At 41.0% G+C, this 23166-nt stretch overlaps 1 protein-coding gene and 1 long non-coding RNA gene across 2 annotated transcripts in view; one reads left to right on the top strand and one right to left on the bottom strand.

The window, feature by feature from the left end:
- RYR3 (ryanodine receptor 3) overlaps positions 1 to 23166 on the top strand; it is a 546114-nt gene that overhangs the window by 229001 nt on the left and 293947 nt on the right. Inside the window, 5 exon segments of the mRNA XM_070468944.1 lie at positions 8141 to 8215; positions 10443 to 10521; positions 16331 to 16443; positions 17672 to 17771; positions 20470 to 20563. Of these exon segments, the coding sequence (XP_070325045.1) occupies positions 8141 to 8215; positions 10443 to 10521; positions 16331 to 16443; positions 17672 to 17771; positions 20470 to 20563 (461 nt within the window).
- LOC139035597 (uncharacterized) lies at positions 3129 to 10243 on the bottom strand. Its single transcript, XR_011488212.1, has 2 exons — positions 8230 to 10243; positions 3129 to 3498 (listed from the first exon to the last, which is right to left on the bottom strand). It is a non-coding gene; the product is annotated as an uncharacterized lncRNA (long non-coding RNA).

Genomic DNA, 23166 nt, shown 5'->3' with positions numbered 1-23166 from the left:
ATTGGGTTTTTCAGGATTTCACATATAGGGAGGGATTAGGATGGCTATGATGTGCTTATAGAATTGCTGTTGGCATATTCCCTGGCTCTGACTCCAAATCATAGGTCAAACTAATCTGTACATGTACCTTCCTACCTCGGCACTTTCTAAAGTCCAGTACACTACTTTAACTGTCATTAAAAATGGAAAGTTGTCTCTGTTACCAGCAATTTCCAGGCTAAGACCTGTTTGGAAAATACCCCATTAGTTTCTTTGGTGCCATCTGAGCTGGCAGTTCCCATCTGTCCCACTGATTATGCACTTTTGTCAACCTCTCCTAGGAAAGTAGGGTGCTTAAGTGGAGTCTTGGGAATTTAGCCAGAGGGGCATGATGGCTTGTAGCAGTTGGGGAAGGTGGTCCTAGAATCTGATGGCTGGTTGAGGCAGCCTTGGAAGCATAGAATAGTGTAGAAACCAAGTCTCTAGGAGCAAGGATGGGGAAAGAAATGGCAACCCACCCCAGCATTCTTGCCTGGGAAATCCAGTGGACAGACGCACCTACAGTCCATGGTGGGCTACAGTCCGTGGGGTCGCAAAGAGTCAGACACAACTTAGCGACTAAAGGGCAAAAGGAACAAGGATGGAGTCCAAGGTGAAGGGTCCACTAAGGGCCGTCAGAAGAGCTGGTGTGTTTGAGATCCAAGCAAGAGTGACCCCCTGGGCAAGAAATTTCCCCTGTGGAGCCTGGGCTAAACCTGAGGGAACTCAGGAGAATAGAGGTGTCTTGGATAAAGCCTGCCTTTCTGGGCTTTCCGTCCAACACCAGGGTAGGGCTAGACCATGGAGTCAGTGCCTAATTGCTAGCATGCTAGGTATGCTTTGCCAGCCACCTTTCAGGCAGGTAAAGTCATTTACAGAGAATCCTGGCAAATTAATCAGACCTCAAGGAACTGAAGTTTTAAGAAAGACAGAGCACTTTCGTAGCCCTCTGTTTCTTAAAAACACATGCAATACAGTGTTGTCCCGCACGCACACACACTTATTACTGAAATGATCTGTTAGTAGTGGTGCTAGAGAAAAATTTGGAAAAGCAAAGTCTGGTGGTTATGCACCTAGCCAAATGGCTATTTTATTTGTATAGGTTTCCTTATTATTCTTGCATGTATACTAATAGTGGAAGGCATTTTGTGCTCTGCCTTTTCCACAGTGGTCTATCAGAACAGCCTTCTGTGTTTCTAGACACCTCTGTAAATTGTCTTCTTTAATGGTTGCAGGATAGAACAGCCTGAAGAAGCCCCATGTTTTACTTGATAATATTTTTCTTCTGGATATTCAGATCCTTTCCAGGTTTTCTGTTTGTCCCACTATGATGCTTTTTACACAACAGTGCCCATACTGTTTGGCTTTTTAAAAAAATTACTCCCAGAAGTAGGATTACTACAGCAAATGTTATTAACTTCTTTATGTCTCTTTTTATATATCACCATATTGCTTTTCAAAACAGTTGTACTCAATGCCACCTTGTACAGGGTAGCACCAGCTAAATTATAGCTCTGATGGTATTCAGACTTTTTCTCCATTTTTGAAAATCTAGTTGATAAAACATGATCCATCAAAGCTGCTTTAATTGTCTTTCCTTTCATTACTAGGAGGAATAAAATCTATGCCATATGTTTTAATTTTATGCCTGATATGAATCATTTATTCATATCCTTTGCCCATTTCTTTATTTGATGCTTTTCCCCCTCCATTTCAATGAGATGTTCATCCCTTTGTCAATGTGATAACAGAGAGTTTCTGTAGTGTATTAAATGTTGATGCTTCCATTTTTCTGAAGTTTAGTAATCTTGGTAAAATCCTGTCTTTTATTTCCTTTGAGTTTATCTGTTGCTTCAGAGCATGGAGAAGTATTAGGTCTATAAAAGAATGTGGACTGTTTATTACATGATAGTTGTCATAGAATTTAATTTTAAAATGAATTATTTAACTGTTACCCATCCAATATCTTTTATATTTCCTGTGGATCTTACTGAATACTTTTCTGTTTTGCTATCCACATATCCAAGAGACATTTACTTAATAATCGTGTCTTCCCCTCATTGTACTAAAAAAATCTGCTTTATTATGTGCTGCATTTCAGATTTGTTTATGGACTGAATGTATCGTATTACATTCTTCCTTTGAACCATTACCAGAAGCAATGAATTAATTTTGCTTCTTAACATTTCCTAAAACGTGGTTCCTTTTTAGAATAAAACTTTCTTACTGTTTATGTTTGCAGATTAATTTTAGTGGTTTTGTTGAATTCCAAGATACCCTACTGGAATTTTCTTTAGAACTACATTGAATCTGTAAGTTCAATTCAGGAGACTAAGCATTAGCAAACACTAGTATTCTCATTCTATAACGAAGTACACCTTTGCCTTTCACCAAATCAAGTTTTGTTTTATAGAGCAAAAGTTTGTGGTTTCATTTTGAATGTTTAGCTCAACATTTAGGTAAATTCCTTAAAATTTTAATGTTTTGTACCAATGGTGAATATAAACTTTCGCTATGTTTTCTAACTGAACATATTAGGTTCCTTGCTTTTACTTCTGCTGCTAGGTGCTTACTAGTTTTTTGGGTTTTGTGTTTTTTTTGTTTGTTTTATTTACTTATATCGCATCATTGTTACTTAGTTGTCACCTATGTCAAAGGAAACCTCCTCGGTGATGTAAAAGACCTCAGTGTGTTCAGGAAATGTTGCTCTGTGACCTTCTAGCAAGGCCTCTTTCTTTGATGGCCTAAAAGAATGGGGGTGGGTAGGGGGAGGAAGGAAGATGGAAGTACATACATCCCCACCCAGGAAGTAATGTCATGCCTTAGCAGCCCTCCAGGAAGTATCCCCCAAAGCTTTCACAGCTTATGTTAGATCCACAAGGAGTCTTTCCAGATCCTGGGACCCCTAAGGTGGAGTCCGGGGCCCCAGATTATAAAAGAAGGTGAAAGATCTGATAGTCTTGAAACATATGTATGGCTGGAGAGAAACAGAGTTACCCTCCCCTTTATTGCGGTATCAGGTTTATCTTACTGGGTAGTGTCCTCTGGGAACCATCAAAAGAAATGTCAGTGACAGAATCACTTTTGCAATTACAGATGAGATGATTGAATTAATGATCTAATGGAACATTTTACTGTAGGACATGGCATCAGGGTACTTTTGCTGGCTTCTCCCCTTACTCCACTCCAGTCCAATGAGATGGTACCGTATATTCTCATTCTGCCAATGATGACAGCCAAGGTCACTCCCAGCAGAGACGGGACTGCCATCCCAATAAAGTCTCACTAACGTGAGGCCTGGATACCCCTTATGAACAGACCCAAGAAGTCTTCTATGTGGCACATCATTGCTTTCCTGAGATGTTATCCAGAATTAATGTCAAATAATGAAAAGAGTTGGTAGAATTTGTAGTTAAACTCAAGTTCAAATCCAGATTCACTGCTCACAAGCTGGTCATAGAAGAGTTTGTCTTTTCCCATCTGTGCAAAGGAGACAAAAGGACCATCTCATCCAGTTATTATTCATGCATTCAGGAAATATGAATATGAAAATGACATTAGTGCTTGCTTGCCAGGCACTGATAAGTCATATAGATGTGATAGAGAACATACCAAAGACTCAGGGAGCTTATGTCCTCAGGGGAGAGAGGGAAGAGAGATACATATCAAAAATAATATATAAGCTAATAAATGCCATGAGAAATAATATAGCAAAAAAAAAAAAAAGTCCAGTAAGGGGGATTGTCTTTTAGGAAGGATGAACAGAGAAGGCTTCACTAATTAGATATCTGAGCACAGAGATGGATCAGAATGGGAATGAGCCATGAGAATGTTGAAGGAGGAGCATTTCAGACAGAGGGAAGCACATGTGCAAAGGCCCTGCAGGAGGAATTTGCGTGTCTGAAGAGTAGACGAAGGGCCACAGGGCTGGAACAGAGTGGGTGGTGGAGACCCTCCTACTGGCCGGTGACAAGGTCAGATAGGTGGAGGAGACCAGATCAAGTAGGGCAGGAATCACAACAGCAGGTCAGATCTAGCCTATGCTTGTTTATATACAGCCCTCTAGGTGAGAAGAGCTTTTTAATTCATGAAAAAGTTGTTTAAAAAAGAAGACTATATCACTTGTGTCCTGCAACGCTCCAGTTCCTCACTGTCTCATCTTTTATAGAGAATATTTTGACAGTTCCTGATGCACAGCCTTAGAAGCCACAGTGTGAAAGGAAATCTTGAGGGGAGGGTTGAGTAAGAAAGTAATGTGAGGTGATTGACAGTCTTAAAAAGACAGCTGGGACTGCTGTGTTGGTTCAGACTATAACCAGAGTGGGTGCAGCAGGGAAGGCAGTTAAGAGGCCATCGCTATAGCCTGGGTGAGACAGAGCAGTGGGAGGCACCAGATTGAAAGCAGAGGGGCGCTGGGTGGATAGAGAACATATTTTGAAGGTGGCACCGAAGGTGCTTTGGATGGACTGTGGCATGGGAGAGAAAGGAGAAAGTAAGGGATGATTCTTACTTATAGATTTTTCAGTCTATATCCTCTCCTTAGGTTGTCTTGGAAACTGAACGAAGAGAGTCATCTTTTCTGTCCGTAGGATTTGATGCCTCCAGTTCTTTTACCATTTTGCAGTCAGGGTTACCTTCCTAAGGTACAGTTTTTGTTGTTCTCCATTCAGACGTCTCCCCCAGTGTCCCATTAGCTGTGGAACCATCAGATGTGGCTCTCCATAGTCCAACAGCCCCAAGTCATTGACAGCTATTCCCTTTCTTCCAACCCTAACCAGTGAATTGTCCACCAGTCCCCCCATGAACTTCATAGTCTCAACCTCCAACCCTTTGCCTATATGGGGTCCTTATTTTTTGTCGTTGTTGTTACATTGTTAGATGTCAAGGATCCTACCAGAATATTATGGCCTACATTTTTAATAATGCAGCTCCTAAACACCCTTATCACCTTCCTGGTCTATTCCTATTCCAATGCTGTTTGTCTTCCCCTCTTTTAACAGGGATGTCTCTGTGTAACATGGGTTTTAATGCACAAGCCTGTCTCCTGCCAGAATACAGACAAGAAAACATTGTAATAGAACACATAGTTAAATCCTCCCCTTTGTTAAATCCTAGCTCTGCCCTTGGAACCTGTATGACTTTGAGCAAGTTACTTTACTTCTCAAAGCCTCGGTTTGTGCGTCTGTAAAATGGAGGTAATTCCACTGTCTCTTTGCAACACTAATCAAGAGGTAAAATGAGATGACTCACTTACTATATTTCTTCTGTGCCTGCGGTATGATCAGAGCTCATTTAATTGACACCCTTGTGTCAATTCTGCTTCAGGAAGCTGAGGGGCTGGGACAGTATCTTTCTATTCTTCCTGGTGCTGTGTTCCCTGGTTTTGCACACAGTAGGCAAATGATTACATTATTTAAAAAATTGGGTGAAATGAGTCAGGTTTTAGACTTAACTCTGAGTTCAGTTCCCCCCACCACCACATCGAGCTGTGTGACAGCTAGGTAAGGCAAGAACCTTACCTCTGAGTTTCAAATTCTTCACATTCTGAGAGGATGAAATCACCCCTACCTTGAAAAGTTAGGAGAATAAGCTATGGTGGTTGTAAAGCACCCAATGGTTGTAACGTGTGGTTTGTGCCAAGGATAGCGTTCTCTGGAATGATGATTACCAGAGCTTCTGCAGAGAAAGCTCCTTTGCCACTAAAGCTTGATCATTCCTTAAAGCAGTGGTCCTCAAAATGCGGCTTCTGGACCAGCAGCATCAGTCAATGCCATTTTCCCCAGAACCCTTTAGAAACGCACGTTCTCAGGCTCACCCCAGGCCTAGTAAAGCAGACACTGTGGAGTGGAGTCCGACGGTCTGTGTGTTAACAAGGCGATATTCTCAGGCACCTAGGACCCACTGCCTTAGCAGAGGAAGGAGGTGGCTTGTGACGTCCCATACAAGCCCAGTGGGGTAGTTAAGTCACTCTGCTTTTCTTTGGCATCAAAATAGAGGACATGAGGGCCAGGAATGTTGCCAGCATTGCCAGAGAAGGGGAGCACAAGCCCCTTACTGCCTCTCTGGGGGTCAGCAACTCCTGATTCTTTACTTAACGATTCCTCGCAGAGCTGACAGGAGCAAAGAAGAATTGGAGGAAAGTGTAACCCGTGATAAACAACGGGAAGTATAGTTCAGTTTGAGACACGAGACTAATCTAGGAGCATAAACCCACACCGTAAACCATCACAAGCTATCAATTCACTCGCAGTTGTACAATTATACAGGAAGAATACCAGTGAGACTGACGAGATATGAAAACTCTTTTAGTATGACTGATTCTAAAGTAAGCTGTTGACACATTTGTAAACACAGCAACTAAAGTTAGTTCAGATGGTTTTAAGAAATCCTAAAACATTGCAAAGAACATTTAATCTTTTCATAGTATTAAAGTCTAGAGAGCATTTAAATATCTCTATGGAAAAAGCACAGCCACATTTATATATAGTTGCTGGCTTCTTTTTAACGAGATACCACGTTTATTTTTTTCCTTTTCTGTAGGCTCATGGTATGACATGAAAAATCATCTCTTTGACAGGGTGATTCTGTTAATCCAAATTTAATCTGAATAGAGTTGAAATAGAAGTACTCTGCCTTCTTCCCCCCTTATTGTCTGTGGCCCTAAAGGAAGGTCAGCACAGGAGAGGAGCAGACCCTGAAACCAGCCCTTGGGCTGCTGCTCTGAGGCTCTGACTAACATACCATGCATAAGAGGTGCCCTTGGCTTATGGAAAGAAAATGTTAGAATTTCTCTTTATGATTAATTTTTTTTATTCTACCTTGGCTAGCCAACATTTTTTTCTTTTTTTTCCAGTTAATTTTTTTAATTGAAGGATAATTGCTTTACAGAATTTTATGGTTTTCTTTCAAACATCAGCAAGAATCAGCCATAGATACACCCAGGCCCTCTCCCTCCCTTCTACCCCCCTCTTCATGCCACCGTTCTAGATTATCACAGAGCCCCTGTTTAAGTTCCCTGAATCATAGAGCAGATTCCCATTGGCTGTCTATTTTATATATGGTATTGTAAATTTCCATGTTACTCTCTCCATATTAATTTTTAATCTCAGGCTTTGAACTCTTTTTGTGATTATTTGGGGATGGGAACCTAGGCTCACATATTCTTTCCTAAAAGGAGTGTGTGATCAAAAAACAATGTGACTGCCTCTGAGGGTAAGTTCACTTGACAGGGAGAGATTTGGGTCAAAGGTTGAAAATGTTGATGCCAAAAAAAAAAATCTAGAATCTTCTATAGATTTCAGTTTTCCGTGTTACCTGGTCACCTGTCACTGGAATGCATAATGGTTTTGTCTCCTATCATGCCAATACTATTCAGTTCAGATCATGGTGTGCAAATCAAATAAAAGGAAAAGCAAGAGGCAGACACCAGTGGCTTTATGTGGGGCTGGCTCTTCTTCTTGGGCCGGTCCCACTGCTCAGACTGCTGCTGAGTGGACAGCCAGAGTGGTGCTGGCTGGTGGGGCAGAGACAGGGCATTAATGGCCCCTTAACTGGAGGAGGTATCTATTCCCCATCACTGGTTACCCTTTTAAAGACAAAGATATCGGAGCCATCACTCACTGGTGAAATGAGGGCAAATAAGACCCATTTAAGTGAGCGAGTAGGAGACACAGGTGCCTTAAAAAGTCCACAAGGCAGAGACGGAGTGTATGGTATGCCTCGTCCCCCCACCCCCTACGCTGCCTTTCTGTCACTAGGCTGTAGTTACATCACATTTGTTTCTCTCTCTCACTGAACGCTTCTGAGAAGTTTCAAAGGAAGGTAAGCGGTACCTATCTCATCCACGTGCTTTTCTGATAGAACAGCTCTGGGTTTCTGCTGATCCTGGGCAGGGGCCATTCTAGAGAAGAGGTTTGGCCCCACTCACCCTCTCCCAAGGATGTTGCATGGCTGTGGTCAACCAGTTGCCCCCCGCCTGTAGGCTGGCCACTCGCTTCTAGAATGAATTCCTCGGGAGCTTCGCCGTGGGTCTTTCCTTTGTAGTGTGTCCTCCAAGAATGCTTTGCCCTCAGAGTGGCCACGCCTGGCCCGTGCTGACACTTCCTGCCCTCTTTCCCCACAGGCAGCACAGGGGGGTGGCCACAGGACCCTGCTGTATGGCCACGCAATTCTCCTGCGGCACTCCTTCAGTGGCATGGTAAGTAAGCTCACCTGGACCGCTCGCACCGCTCCAGGAGGTCGAGGAGGGAAGGGGTGGGATGCCAGCGAGCGTCTCAGTCAGCTTAAGAAATCAGCGGGAGGCACTCGGAGTGGAAATTACAGTACATTACTGTCTTAGCAACTTTCCTCACTCAGCAGTTGTACATCTGTGGTTGCTTAACATCTGACCACCCTCCTTCCCACTCCATAAGGGAAAGGATTATGTCTTTTTAAAAAAAATTGATGTAACTAAACCTAACTTGACCAAGTGTGGTGCTCTGATATACTAAATGCTTAGAAAATATCTGTTGAATGGATGATCAGATAAACCTGGAATAACCGATGACTCGCATGTGTAAGGATAACCAGCATAGGTGGAAAAGCAATCAAATGGGATTTTTGTGAAATTTCTCTTTTACTAGCTAAAGGAAATAGTATGATATCTGGTCCTTCATTCCTGAATTTGAAAGTATTTTGTTAATCCAGAGGCAGGAGGCAGATAAAGAGCACAGCAGTCACAGAAAGCAGATAACTATTCAGGGATCTAGAACTCGAATTAACTGAAATGAGATAACTCAATATAATTTGAATTTTTTTTCAAGTTTTAATAAATGTAATTTGTAAAATTCAAATATTGCAGTTCTTTTGCAGGGAGTGTTAAGAGGAATATCATGACCTCTGTCAAGTATAATATGAGGCATTCTAATGATATTTACCCCCAGTTCCTACATGTATCATTCTCCCTTACTATCGGTGTAAGGAACATTTCTTTCTCTAACCCCAGTGGAAAACTGTTATGTTTACTCAGGACTTTATTTTCACACATTTTACACCTGCAGTGGACACTGCAGAATTCATCTCAAAGCTTGAACTGTCAAATTGGCAGGGAGAACAGCAGCTGCTTCTTAAATAATTTATTTATTGCAGCATTTTTTTTTTCCTGAACACTGGTAAGAAGTTGACCTTTTCAGCCTGAACATTCATCTGTGATAGTCCCTTGTGGCAAAGGACAAACAAAAATGACCAAATGGAAGGTTATCTGAGCAGGAGATGGGGACCGTTAGAGAGTAGGGAAATTTTGCACCCTGGCAATCTCTAGAACTGAGAGGTGATCATTTAGGAATCTGGTGCTTCTCCATAGGGTAAATAAAACCCTAGCACTTCTCTTTTTATCCCTAAATAGAATAAATAAAAGCTCAAACAGTATACTTCTCTTGGCTTTAAAAACTCAGGCTAGCATTGTCCTATAAAGAGGAAGGTTTACATTATTCATCAGTAGTTGGTTGCCCTCTACTCCCAAGAAATCCCACTCACAGTTAACATGAACTCTACACTAGCCAGTTCCTTTTAGGAGTAGCTCTGAGAATAAAGCCCGTGAGAGATGTCTATACAACACAGTGATTCTGTGTTTTCCTGTTGCAGAGAATTAGAATTATAACTCAGGAAGTTTGTGCCAAATGTGTATCTGCCTCTCGGTCTAATTCTAAGACCACTTGCCGTGCCTGTCAATAAAGGAGGCAGGGAATAGGCTGTGGACTTTTTTCCTTTGTTAAGTTACTTTTGAAAATAGTTTTTAAATTTTACATGCACATATATTTTTATAATTAGAAAAAATCAGACATTACTTGAGAAGTTTTAAAACTGATAGAAAAACTGAAAAACAGAAAACAAATAGAAAGGAGGATATTATCATGGATGTTCCTGCTGTCCAAAGACAACCTATCAGCTTGGTGTAATTCCCTTTAGCCTGGTTGCTAGGCATTCGGATTTTGCATACGTGACAATACAAGTACACTATTTTGTATACATTCCATACTGTTCTACACTCTTGATAAATACTCTCCATGGTAACATAATATTCCATAAAATGAAGTACCAGAGTTTATCAACCTTTCCATTATTGTTGGTCTTTTATGTTCTATTCATATTCTCAGTTTAAAGGTTTCAGAGTATCTTTGAACTAAAGCATATTTCATATTTCAAACTTTTTCTATTTAAACTTATTTCTCATAGTCCTATGAGTCAAATCACTGGGTCATCAGATAAGAACATCTTTGAGGTTTTAAGTACATTACGAAAATATATCCCAGAAGCACTGTAGCTATGAGCAATAAAGAAGCCCTTTTCATAGCAGCTCAGTGTTGAAACTGAGAAGCCAGCTAATGGTGAGACCCAAGATCCGACAGAAGAGTATGACTTCATTAGCATCTGCTCTTATTCCACAGTATCTAACATGTTTGACCACATCAAGATCCCAGACGGATAAACTTGCCTTTGATGTAGGTCTACGGGAACATGCCACAGGTAAGTCAACATGCCCTAGATCTGCTGCTCAGTGGGATCTTGAGCTGGGGGCTTTTGAGAAGGAGGCTGGATACAAATCATTTGGGATTCCAAGCCAACTTAGTCAAGAAATAAGTCTGATAGAACTCTGGAGAAGAATAATAAAGAATATTACTGGAATGCAGAATGAAAACATAGGAATGCAAAATAAAGGTGAGCATGAGGCTTTAACCACAGTCTACCAGAGTCTCAAAGAAAAACAGTTTTTAGGGTTAGATACTGAAAATAAGTAGAGAAGTTATTCCTGATAAAAACCAATGGTAATGAATAACTGCTTTAAAAAAAAAGCATAATGAAGGTTTACATTATAAAGTATAGTCTAGATTTTTTAAAAAGTAGTCCCATTTTAATCTGCAGTTATTTTTAAGGCAGTGTTTCCCAGATATTAGTCAATGATATCCACCTTCATAGCTTTGCCATTCCTGTGCATAAACTTTATTATTAATTTTTTTCTTTAAATTTGCTTTTGTATTTAAAATTTTGTAAACAAAACTGACATCATTGCTATAGTAGAAAACTGGTATGGCTTGCTGTAAAAAAGAATATAATGTAAAGAAAACCATGTCACTCAATAATTGGAGAATGTTGGTAAATACTAGAAAAGTGTTCATGGTATACAAGCTCCAAACTGAAAACCTTCTGTTAGAAGCTTTGAAAGCAGTAAAGGGAAATTTCTCACTATATGACTCAGTGTTGTTTAATTGCCCTCCACCACTAGCACTATACATCATATACTATGGGAAATACTGGCTATTTTTTTTTTTTTAATCAAAAATGACAGTCAAGTGGTGGATCCTAAAAAAGATGGTAACCAGGATGATGCAGGTTTAAATGAAGAACAGAGGACCAAGAGAACTGTCAACAAATGCTTCTAGTTAATCAAAGAAGGGGCTGACTTGCTGTAGGTTATTGCAAAGACCAGTGAAACAATGGATAGAAGTTGAAAACAGGCCCATTTCATCTCAGTGAAGGAAACCACTTTGTAATATCTGCAGTATCCAGCAAAGGCACAGCTGGCCTCGAGATGGAAGATGTTTCCTGTGGCTGGAAATATTCATGAACAATCTGTCTGCCAAGGGCATTACATATGTAATTTCTGCTCCATTTAGAGGTTTGGCTTATGGACCAATCAGGATTCTTGGTTGCAAACAACAGAAACTGACTCCGTAAACTCAAGCAGAAAGAGAGTTTACTAGAAGGATGTTACATAGACGCACTCTGAAGCTGAGCCCCGGGCTTAGATATTGGGCAGGAAGAAAGGCCAGGGAAGAGCAAATAGCCTAGGTCACACAGCAGGAAGAGTCTCATTGGAGACAGTCTTTAATATTATGACATTTTCCCCCAAATAGAAGGGGAGTTCCATTGTTGGGGCCAAAGAAGGACAAAGTCCATGTAATTATTCTAAAACTACAGCAGTTCATAAGGAGATGGTCCAAGATTATCTGATTTTACATATGATTTAGAAAAAAAAAATCTATAGTTTAACCTGTTTTTAAAAATCTAGAGTTTAACCTAGATTTAATCTGGGGGGAAGGAATCTAGAGTTTACCCTGGATCTGTTATTTCTGGATCATACACAGTTATGTCCAAGAACACCTGAGGTAAGCCCCCTACCTCTCCTCCTCTTCCCCTTTTTATACAGAGCAGAAGAGTGAGCCTGCCTCAGCCCACGAGATTTGGGGTTTTTTTCGTGTGTTTGTTTTACTAAAATCAGATTATACTTGAATATGATTTGAGGTTACTTTGTTTTCAACTAAAGCGTGTTATTCTTTTTTTTTTTTTTTCGTGTTATTCTTAAAATATAATTTCCTCTAAAGTGTTGTCAACCTTTACTAAAAATTGCAAAATGAGTGAATTGACACATTCTGAGTGTAAGCTGACCTCTAAATATAAACCAGCTGTCTGTCTTGGAGCACGTAATCGGAAAAGTCATATATGGTCATACTATTTATATCAGTAAAATGACTTTAGACTTTTTGAGACTTGGGAAGAAATCTAAGAAATAACCACTTTCTAGTCATATATTCAGGAAACCTGTTTTTTGGTTTTTGTTTTTAGTTATTAGAGCCTTCAATAAAAATATAGGGAAATAGCAGAGAATATTACGCATTCTACCACTTTTTTACCCCAAATTCCTAAAATCAAACTTGTTATGAATTCTGCTAACAGATGAGGGAAACACGTGCATCAACCCAGGTTCAAGCTGGCTTTTCAGAAGCTGACATTGGCAGAAAGACAGGGGGACAGGGTTGACCAGGTGTTCATGAAAACCTATAGCCTAAAATAATTTATTTTACCTTCCTCATCCCCGACCCATTTCATATTCTCCTTGAAGAAAGTCAGCTTGGTATATGTGGGGGAGGGGGAGAAGTTCCCAGCAGCTCAGATACAGTTCAGTATGGCCTGGGGTGAGTTTCTCTCTTTAAGAGAAGGGTTGCTCAGGAACTGACAGAATAGCATTGCTTCTTTTACCTAGGTCATCCTGGGAATGCACTTTTGACTCAGAAGCCTCTTCTGAATTGAAACAAATAGTTGAGTTGAATCTCTAGGGGAATGTGAGGAGAAGTTTGGAAGCAGTTTCTTGAATATTTCTGGAAGTGTTCCCTCTGCATAGCAGATAATAAATGATTTGACTGACTTAACTGATGACTATTTTGCACTTGATCTTGCTTAAGAAGTTCTTTCTTGTTTTCCTTTCGAAAGTTTTTGTTGTTGTTTTCTAGACATAGATTAAGGATCAGTTTAAAATTGGGGGGAAAAAACCACTGAAAGTACTGTTAGGTATTTTAGGACCCTCAACTGGCCCTCACATACCCTACTGACTTGGGGATTGGCTCATTCCTGGGCTCCAGACCACTGCCCTGTTCCCAGGAGAGGGAGAGAGCGCAAAGGTACTCCTCTATGCATCTCTTTAGGACCCCTTCATCCTGGACCCCCTCAGTGGTCCAGTGCAAATGATGGATATACACCTGTCATTTTCCTCCTCGAATGTAGAGAACAGCCTCTTCTGTTACAAAATTTTAAGTCTAATTAAAGTGTAATCAGTGTTATATTTATTTATCTGAAGTGAATCAAAGTAATACCTGTACATAGTTTAAAAAGAGACATAGCGCTCTTTCGCGTAGCAGAAGCATCTACCTCTTGCCCCGCCCCCGCCTGTCCTGGATCCCCACCTCTCTCAGGCATCCACTTCCAGCTCCTCCGGTGCGTTTCCCACTGTGCATGAGTCGTATGGTTTACTGCCCTTTCGTTATTCTTTCCAGATTGGGCATGATAGATTGATGTCCTAAATGAATAATAAAAATTTACCTCTTGTGCTCCCCTCTTCTCTATTTTCTCCTTCCACCCTCCTAGTATATTTGCACCTATTTTTTATATAACTACCAAATCAATATTAACTACTTACATTGGTGTAACTATAACTTTTATTTGCAAATGAGACTCATGATATACTATGGTCAGTTCACTTTACGGTATTACTTCTGTGCTTTCCATTACTTAATAATTGCCTTGTTTGTTGCTTTACTTTCCGTGACCTAGTCATTTATTTCCAAACTGTCCCATAGAACAGTAACTGTCCCTGATTAGATTCAGTCACAATAGCTCTTCTGTTGGTTTCATCTTCTTAGAAACATACACCATCATGTGGGAAATTCCTGTTTCCTCTCTCCAAGATTCTGTGTTTCTGGGATCTCATGCTTTTCTCCCTTATTGGTTGATCACACCATTTTGGGGGAGCCCATTTCCAGTAGCTTTTACAGAAAATATCCTTGGGAGACAAATTGTTGTCTGAAAGTTTCTTAATTTCAGCTTCCCAAGTAATTCATAGAAGCATTCTCCATGGGAATTTTTTTTTCCTCAGCATCCTGAAGGTTTTTTGTTTTCTTCTAGCTTTTGGTCTGGCTGTTGAGACGTCTGTCCACGTTATGCTTCCTGACCCTTTGTGTGTGACCTGTTTATATTTTCTGAGCTATCTGGACCTTCTCTTCTTGCCCTGATGTCTACAGCTCCACAGTGCTCTGTCTTGTCCTGGATCTTTCCTGTTCTTTTTTCTTTCTTTCTTTCCTGTTCTTAGTGTCACAGGAGTGGACCCTGGGGGGTGTGTGTGTGTGGTGTCCCTTCTCCACTGTGCTAGGGACTCTGCAGGCCCCTTCATCCTAAAAATGTTTGTCTTTCAGCCTTAAGAAAAGTTAAATATCTCTTAGTTAATGTTCTCCCTTGATGTTCTCTTACTGCTTTCTGAAACTCCTCTAGGTCGGTTTTCTAATTTTCTTTGCAGTCTTGTTTCCAATCTGCTTTTCTTCATTCATCATTGTGGGAAAATTTTTCAACTTTATCCTATAACTTTCCTGTTTCTTTCTCTCTTTTTCAGGTTCAAAGAGATTTCTTTTTCTTTGAAGGGACCCTTCATGGATACTCTCCTAGCTGCTTCATGAATGTTATTTTTCTTATGTCTCTGAGATGATTAATTCTAAGATTTGTTTGAAGTTATCTTTAGCTCTCTGTAATCTTCATTTTCCCCCTCTCCCCACTTTTTGGTTTGTTCCTGTTGTTCATGTTAGACACTTTTCCTTACATGTCAGCTTATCCTTGGTCCCAGTTGATGTTTAGATCAAGGCAGTAAAAGCCGACAGGAAGCCCCAACTGTGTGGGTGGCTTGCCATGTCTTAAGTTTCACTTTGGGATAGTCTAGCAGGGACCTACACATTGCACTGGATATGCCCAAACAACAGTATGGTTTTTGTTGGGTAGTTTTGCTTCCAAACTAAACAGTAATCTTCATTTGGGTCAGGGGTGGTTCAGCATCACAGCTGGCATTCTGGAAGATGAGGAATGGAGGTAGGGGAAAGGGAACTGAGATTTTACTAATCAGAGCACAGAATTCTAATTATTCTCCATTTTCAGCGATACTCTTTTTCCATGTCTGACAGTGTCTGATACCTGGAGTGGTTTGTCATTCCATGGATATCACTTCTATTCTGTAGAGTGGAGGAGGAAGTCACCGGGCCTGCAGGATGGAGAAAAAGATCAAATGTTCCCTTAAAACTTTCAGCCACTCCTCCTGTTTTCAACCCCATCTTCTGTGGTTGCCCTCACAATTCCACAGAGGTTATGCCTCCAATTCCACAGAGTTTCTGGAGAATATGTAGCAGGAGTGGCCTTACTTCTTAGGATCAACTTCTTAATCCATTTTCTTACCCAGAGACTGGAGTTGTAGCTTTGTCTTGGCTAAAAGCATCTTTCAACATCCCTTTTCCCAAAATATCAATTTTTCTCCTTTGCTATTAATTTCTCACCTGCTGTCTTAGACCTTATATATCTAGACCTTTTGAAAACTTCTGATTTTTTGTTAGTGGAATTACTGATGATTTAGGAGAATTTCATGGGGAAGGGGTGAGGCAAAGATAATGGTCTGTAAGTGGTCAGTAGACCAGTGAAGTTATTTCTGAAAGATTTGTAGGTGCATATGAAAAAAAATATCATTTTTTGTATGTATTAAAATTACTCAAAGACTTCTATAGCTTTTGGGCTCCAGTATTCTTCTCCAAACACTGTCTTTCTGTTTGTAAAGAAAATGAAAATGATAAATACACTCAAGAGCCAGATGTGGGGGAATGCTTATAGATAAATAGAAATTGAGGTCTGGAGGGTGCGTGCATGCGTGTGTGTGTGTTTTAGGGGTTCTCATCAGGAGGAAGGAGAATGAGGGGCAGAGTTAGGGACACTGACTTCTGTGATGCAGTCACTAACTCTAGGAGCCTTTGTGTAGGAGAAGCCTGTTGGTGGACCATTCATCCCGCTTCCAAGCAGAGGTCTGAGGGAGAAAAGGTTCGAATTGGTGATGACCTCATCCTCGTCAGTGTGTCCTCTGAAAGATACCTTGTAAGTATCTCCTAACACAAGCATCTTTCATTTCCAGAATTGTTTCTTTTAGGAATGGATGGCCAGGGAGAACAGAACCACATCAGATCGGGAAGGATAAGAGTACCTTTACACAGTGTACTTGAGATATGATTAAATTCTCTCTCCTGCTATTATCATGGGGCCTGGAATGTAACTTTATTTATTTATTTATTTTTAGATTAAAGCACTGTTCCCAGCTTAAATGCTCCCAGGCACTTCCTAAAAAGTCAACTATTGACACGTTCAGTTCAGTCGCTCAGTCGTGTCTGACTCTTTGAGACCTCATGAATCGGCATGCCAGGCCTCCCTGTCCATCACATTAGTTACCTTTAATAGTAGTCAGTCTTCAACTCAGTCAGTTAACTGAGTCAACTTAGTCACTCAGTCTTCCAACTCTTTGTGACCCCATGGACTGTAACCTGCCAGGCTCCTCTGTCCATGGAATTTTACAGGCAAGCATACTGGAGTGGGTAGCCACTCCCTCCTCCAGGGGATCTTCCTTACCCAGGGATCAAACCCAGATCTCCTGCACTGCAGGCAGATTCTTTACCATCTGAGCCACCAGGGGCTCAGCTTGTCACTTTGGTTACCTCTCGTCTAATTAGGAACAAGCCAGAAACTGTTGGATATAGAAACATAATTGGAGGGAGAAAGAGAATTGGACATGTTTCAGAGTGTGGGATGTCACAGTGGTTGGAAGAGGCAGGTGAAATATTGCCCCTGGTAGTGGTACTTGCATACCACACAAGATGTCACGCAGCATTGACATCAGGCCCTTAAGGGATGGGGGCAATTCCTTACAGATCAGAGGAATGTCAGAGATAAGTTTTTAAGCTTCTCAGCACCAGTTCTGCCAGCAGATTTTACTTTGCCTCAACCAAAGGCTGGATTAATTTTTCCCATTTGTAAGTCCCCTTCTCCTGCCAAGGATAGATATTTTGTAACTTCCTGTTGAATTTGAGATCCAGCTGCGGGGATGAAGTCAGCATGTCTGCCACCTCTGTAGCTGAATCCTCACCCTCCCTGAAAAAAGTGTCCCACTTTGAAGCTGCTTCGAGATGGGGTGGAGCAGTCTCCCACAGTCTAGGTAGAAAACGCCTGATGAGAGTAAAGCTGTTTAATTCAATCCTTGAAATTCTAGGTGAGCTGCTTCTGTCAGGACTGGCCTGGTGATTTAAAGGATGTCTCATTTCTGTTTCTGCTGCAGCATCTCTCAATATCAAATGGTAACATACAAGTGGATGCCTCCTTTATGCAGACACTCTGGAATGTACATCCTACGTGCTCAGGAAGTAGCGTTGAAGAAGGTGTGCTTCTTTCTGTGTGTTCCGCTCTCAGTCTGCCTGTTTGTCTTATGCTATGTATATTGACCTTTTTTGTGACTTTCCAGTTCTGGCATGAGTGCCTCAGTATCCACTTAGTGTGATTTTTGGTTCACCCGAATTCCTTTCTCACATGTTAATATGGATTATTTCCTGTCCTGATTTCTGATTTCATGAGCACTTCTGACATGATTTTTCAATTCTTTCAATGCACCATGGTTTTGGCACTGTGTGCATTCAGGACCTTGGAGACTTACCTTTCTTCTCCCGCTGACTTTTCAGTTTTATTTAGGGTTATAAGTATACAGACCTTAGCAGGTTCAATTTTAGAAGACATTATTTGCCAAGAAGTTGATATTTTTTATATTTCTCCCCAATGTATCTCTCCCGACAGGCAGGAGGAGGACTTTCTCTATAATAAAAGGATGTTTGGCCATTTGTTTTTACTTATATTTATGGAAGGCCATTTAAAAATAACAAACGGCATTTTCTCCATATTTTATTTTTCCCTTAGAAGTCAGATCATCAAAGTTTGTTCAGCATATTTTATTTTTTGGAGCTAGGCAAAGTCGATAACACCTTTCAAGTTATATAATAAATACACTGGCCTTACTTTACTCATGGGTAATATCACTGCTGAGTAGGATAATCAGATGCCAGCGACCTAAGGGTTATCACATGACATTCTAGCACTTTATAGCAAGATCAGAATTTTTTTTAAATACTCATATCACAGGTTCTAACCCTATTTTAAATCTTGAGTCTGTGAAACCTCTTTCTATTAGATGATGTTGGAAAATGGAAAACTGAGAGTTGTCAAGGTGATACCCCAGTTTCAGGAGGCATCACAGCTAACTTGAATAATCAGGAAGCAGCAAATTTTTAACTCTTTTGGCAACTGAAGGGAGGCTTTTCAAGGCAGGGTGTGTTCAGCTGTCTTCTTTCACACCAGAATTCACCCACTGCTCCAAATGTTTTGTCAGTCATTCCCTTTCTCTCAGGAACCAAGGAATCCCAGGTTAAAATCTCCCCTGAGGAAGTTCTGACCGAATCTTCATGTTAATTTTGTTCATTTCCACTATAGGGATAGTATTAGTGCCCAGTCCCACAAGAGGGTTTGTGGAGAATAATTAATTGCGAATCATTTCACAACAATGCTTTTAAAAGTATTGAGAGCCCTAGCTTGTGGTAGAGCTTGGGCAGCTGATCCCTTGCGTCATCTGACTCTGTGCAAAATGCTCTCTCAGCATCTGCTGGTGAGAAACCCACTTCAGCCCCTGAGAAAAGGAGTGATCCTCCTCGTGAGCCTTCTCTCCCGATTATTGCCCTGGTATATCTCAATTAAGAAATGTTGTGATGCGCCAGCGTTTGGCAGTTTCCTCTGTGCCGTAGAATATTGATTGGAGAAGCCTGGGGACTGTAAGTGATGGGCTGCAAATGGAGCGTGGCTGTGCCGTCATAAGATGATAGATCATTTAATCAAGAACGTGATCATGGAAGGGGTTAACTTTCTAAATAAGCTGGCTGTTAACAGTTCCCCTCCAGTATATCATGGATTATTTTAATGCAAAAAAGTATACAATTGTAAATATTTGTACAGTAAAAGAGAGGAAAATGAGAAAATGACTTCTAAACATTTCAGGGAAGCTTAAGAAGAACTTGCCTTACCTGGACAGACGGAGAAAATGAACTAGGGAATATCAAGACTATCCCTGCATAAGATGTATTGATAACACCCTTTTCTCCCCTGGCATGACTTCTCCTTCTTACTGTTATAATCCAACACTCAAAATAGTTTCACAGCCCCTTGAGTGATCTAATTATGTGATTTTCTCAAAATCCTGATACAGACATTGAACATATTAAGTCCATATGTCTCCTGAGAACAGACTAGCTGGGAGAAATTTTTAATTCAAAGGAATGTCAAATTCCATTTCTTCATGTAAAGTAAAGTTCATACTGGGACCCTTCTCCTGCTAACCATGTTTTTTAAATGGAGACTTGCAGTTTATAGCTGCCTCTCTGCTTGGCCACTCAGGGATTCTGGAATGTCATGCTGCCTTCTCTTGGTGTTGGAATAGCATTCAGGTTTGATCTGTGTTTATTTAACACATTCGAAAATTAGCTACTCCTAAGAAAGCTCAGAATAACAGTTTGCTTCTCCTTTCCCAGTATCATCTTACTTTCTCATGACTGCAATTTGATTTGAGACTTACCACAAAATATACACATCAACACTGTAAGAGCTTATCCAGAAACTTGGTGTTGGATGTATTTATGTCCTTGACAATTGGAGAATCCTTATCTTCCTAAGAATAGAAACTCAGATTTCCTTTTGGTTGTGTCTGTATGTGTATTTTTTTAATGTTGTATTATTTTATTGAGGCATAGTTGATATACATTGTATTAGTTACAGGTGACCTTTTGGCTTTTAATGACATGAATTGACATTGCTTTCACCTTCCCTTTTGATACTGGACTTGCTCGTCTCTGAAACCCTATTTAACTTTCAGTGTTAGAATTGGTTTGACTTTCTTGTCGATTTTCTACCTGGGGCCTGAACTCGTGGAATCTGTCATATCCCAAATGCTTCTCTCTTTGTGTTTTCTAAAATAACTGACTCAAATATGTTCTCATTATTCAGCTTCCTGTCAGTTCATGGTAGGGTATAATTCTGTTACAGGATACCTACTTGGTGGGCATGTAGTACGTCTTTTCCATGGTCATGATGAGTGTTTGACGATACCATCTACAGACCAGAATGATTCCCAGCACAGGTAAGCCAAGAGCTTCCTCCTTCTCTTGTCTCCTGCCTCCAGTGACTCAGACTAACAATTTTGCATTTGGATATGTCCACCAATGAATTCTGTAAGTGTTGGTTAACTGACAAACTTCTGTCCAGTCGTGGGTTGCAGTTGTAAAATAGGAAAGGCAGTATGCTCAAGTTTGCTCACAGGAATAGCTATGTACACATGCTGCTTCTTAGGCAAACAATTCCATGATGCTTTTCAATCCCATTGTTTTCTTTGGTTTTAGTCCTGGAATCTAAGGACTTTCTGGTAGCTTTAATTGCAGACCAAAGCCCCCATTTTGGTGATGGAAGTCAGGGTAATCATTCTAGTGAGTCTGTGCACTTACATAAATTATTCACCAGGTTCTCCAAAGGTAGATCATCTCTGTTACTCCCCCCTTTTATGTGCTATCAAGGTGGGGTCCAGTGGTTTCATCCTGCTTATCACCAAATAGGATTGGAGAAGCCAAATGTCAGTGTCCAGGCAGAGCTGGATTTAGCAGAGGACAGTGCCGAAGGGAGTGTGCCGAGGGAGCTGCTGGGGATGGTGCTTCCTCTGGTCCTCTAGTTATCCTCTCAGTGGATGCTTTTCCAGAATTCAAAGTCAGGAGATGGAAGATGTTAATCTAGATCTTAACTTCATGCTGAAGCATCCTTTTGTATTTGGTTTATATACAGAGGAACAGAGCATAACAACTTGGCCCCTGTAATTGTAAAACCCTGATATATTTTAAAAACTCAAGTCTCAGATCCAAATTAAACTGAACTTGATACAGCAACAAATCCACCTGCAACGCCGGAGACCCCAGTTCCATTCCTGGGTCAGGAAAATCCGCTAAAGAAGTGATAGGCCACCCACTCCTGTATTCTTGGCCTTCCCTTATGACTCAGCTAGCTGGTAAAGAATCCGCCTGCAATGCGGGAGACCTGGGTTCGATCCCTGGGTGGGGAAGATCCCCTGGAGAAGGGAAAGGCTACCCACTCCAGTATTCTGGCCTGGAGAATTCCATGGACTGTATAGTCCACGGGGTCACAAAGAGTCAGACACGACTGAGCGACTTTCACTTTTTCACTTGAGACAACAGAGTCTGATCTCCCAGTTGTCTAATATGTCCTTTGTGTTTGCATGACACCTGTGGGAACCTCATTAACTGCATTTCTTTACTTTGCTAGAAACATAGGATCACATCTACAGATGTTAGAAACCATCTAACTCAGGCTTCTGTCAAAGGTCACACAGTGGATGATTTCAGTTGGAACCCTGAAAACCGGAGATGCTAACTCTCTAGCCAGGGCTCCTTCCTTATTTCATGTCCTAAATGACACTCAGGAGTACTGTGCTTGAGTGTGTTATTGTACCTCTTAGAAACTATCTGTTGGCAATGCTGTGCTGTGCTTAGTAGCTTAGTCATGTCTGACTTTTTGCCGATCCCAGGCTCCTCTGTCCATGCAGATTCTCCAGGCAAGAATACTGGAGTGGGTTGCCAGGCCCTCCTCTAGGGGATGTTTCCAACCCAGGGATCGAACCCAGGTTTCCTGCATTGCAGGTGAATACTTCACTGTCTGAGCTACCAGGGAAGCCCATCCATTGGCGATGTCTGTTGTTCTGAGCCTCCCCCTACTCACTCGGTCCTCTGTGTATCCCTTCCTGGGAACCAGATGTGACCCAGAATGGTGTCTAGGACACATAAAGCACAGACCTCTGGCAAGTGCCTGATTAATTCTGGCCCCATGGCTCACAGTTATCTCTGAGTAGAAAAGAGGCTGAGTTGATGTCCCTTGGAATTTAAGATTCCCTATGCTAAATGACGTTATATGCTCCTATTCAGGTGCGATTTTCTTTTCCGTATTTTTAAACTGTAAGATTGTGCAGTAGCCCAAATGCTGTCTCTGTAATATCTTATTCTGCTGCATTAAGGGGAAGGCTTGCAGGTGGATACAGAATTGAAATTTTGTGAGTAGGTTGTGCAGAGTTATCTACATCTAAGATGGAACACATTGGAACTCACTAGTTCTTTCTTTCCATTCCTTTTCTTTTTTTTTTTTTTCATTCCTATTCTTTTTTAAGGAAAGTTATTTGGAAAAAATTAAAATAACCTGTACATGGCCCTTTACCCCACTCTCCCACCTCCACATGCATGCATGCGTGTGCACACAGACACACACACACACATGCACACACGCACACACACACACACACACACACACACATGTCATTACATTTAGAATGAAATTAGAAGCAGCCCAGGCGGAAACTGTGCTGCTTGGAGAAGCTTGTCATTTTCTGGGCATTCCTGTTGAGTGGTTCAACAAGATCCTGACCCAAAGGAAAGTTTGGACAAGAATTTGAAAGAAGCTGGGGAGAGGAATTCCCAGAATGGGCCCCCGAGCCAGGCATGCATGCCATCATTGAATTAAGAGTAAAGGTAGCTTTCCTTTGACTGAGGATTTCATGTGAGCTAATTTGTATTTTGGAATAAAAGAAATAGATAAAAATAAAAGGCTATTCCTTTCCTTTATAAGGAAGCATGAAAGGGTTGAGACTGGCTCCTTGTACTAGAACTTGGATCTTTATAGTCACTGGTCTCT

This window comes from Odocoileus virginianus, chromosome 6 (genome assembly GCF_023699985.2).
Source record: "Odocoileus virginianus isolate 20LAN1187 ecotype Illinois chromosome 6, Ovbor_1.2, whole genome shotgun sequence".
NCBI classification, from domain to species: domain Eukaryota; kingdom Metazoa; phylum Chordata; class Mammalia; order Artiodactyla; family Cervidae; genus Odocoileus; species Odocoileus virginianus.
Note: the sequence above shows the minus strand (reverse complement) of the source record. Positions and strands in the feature narration are given on the sequence as shown.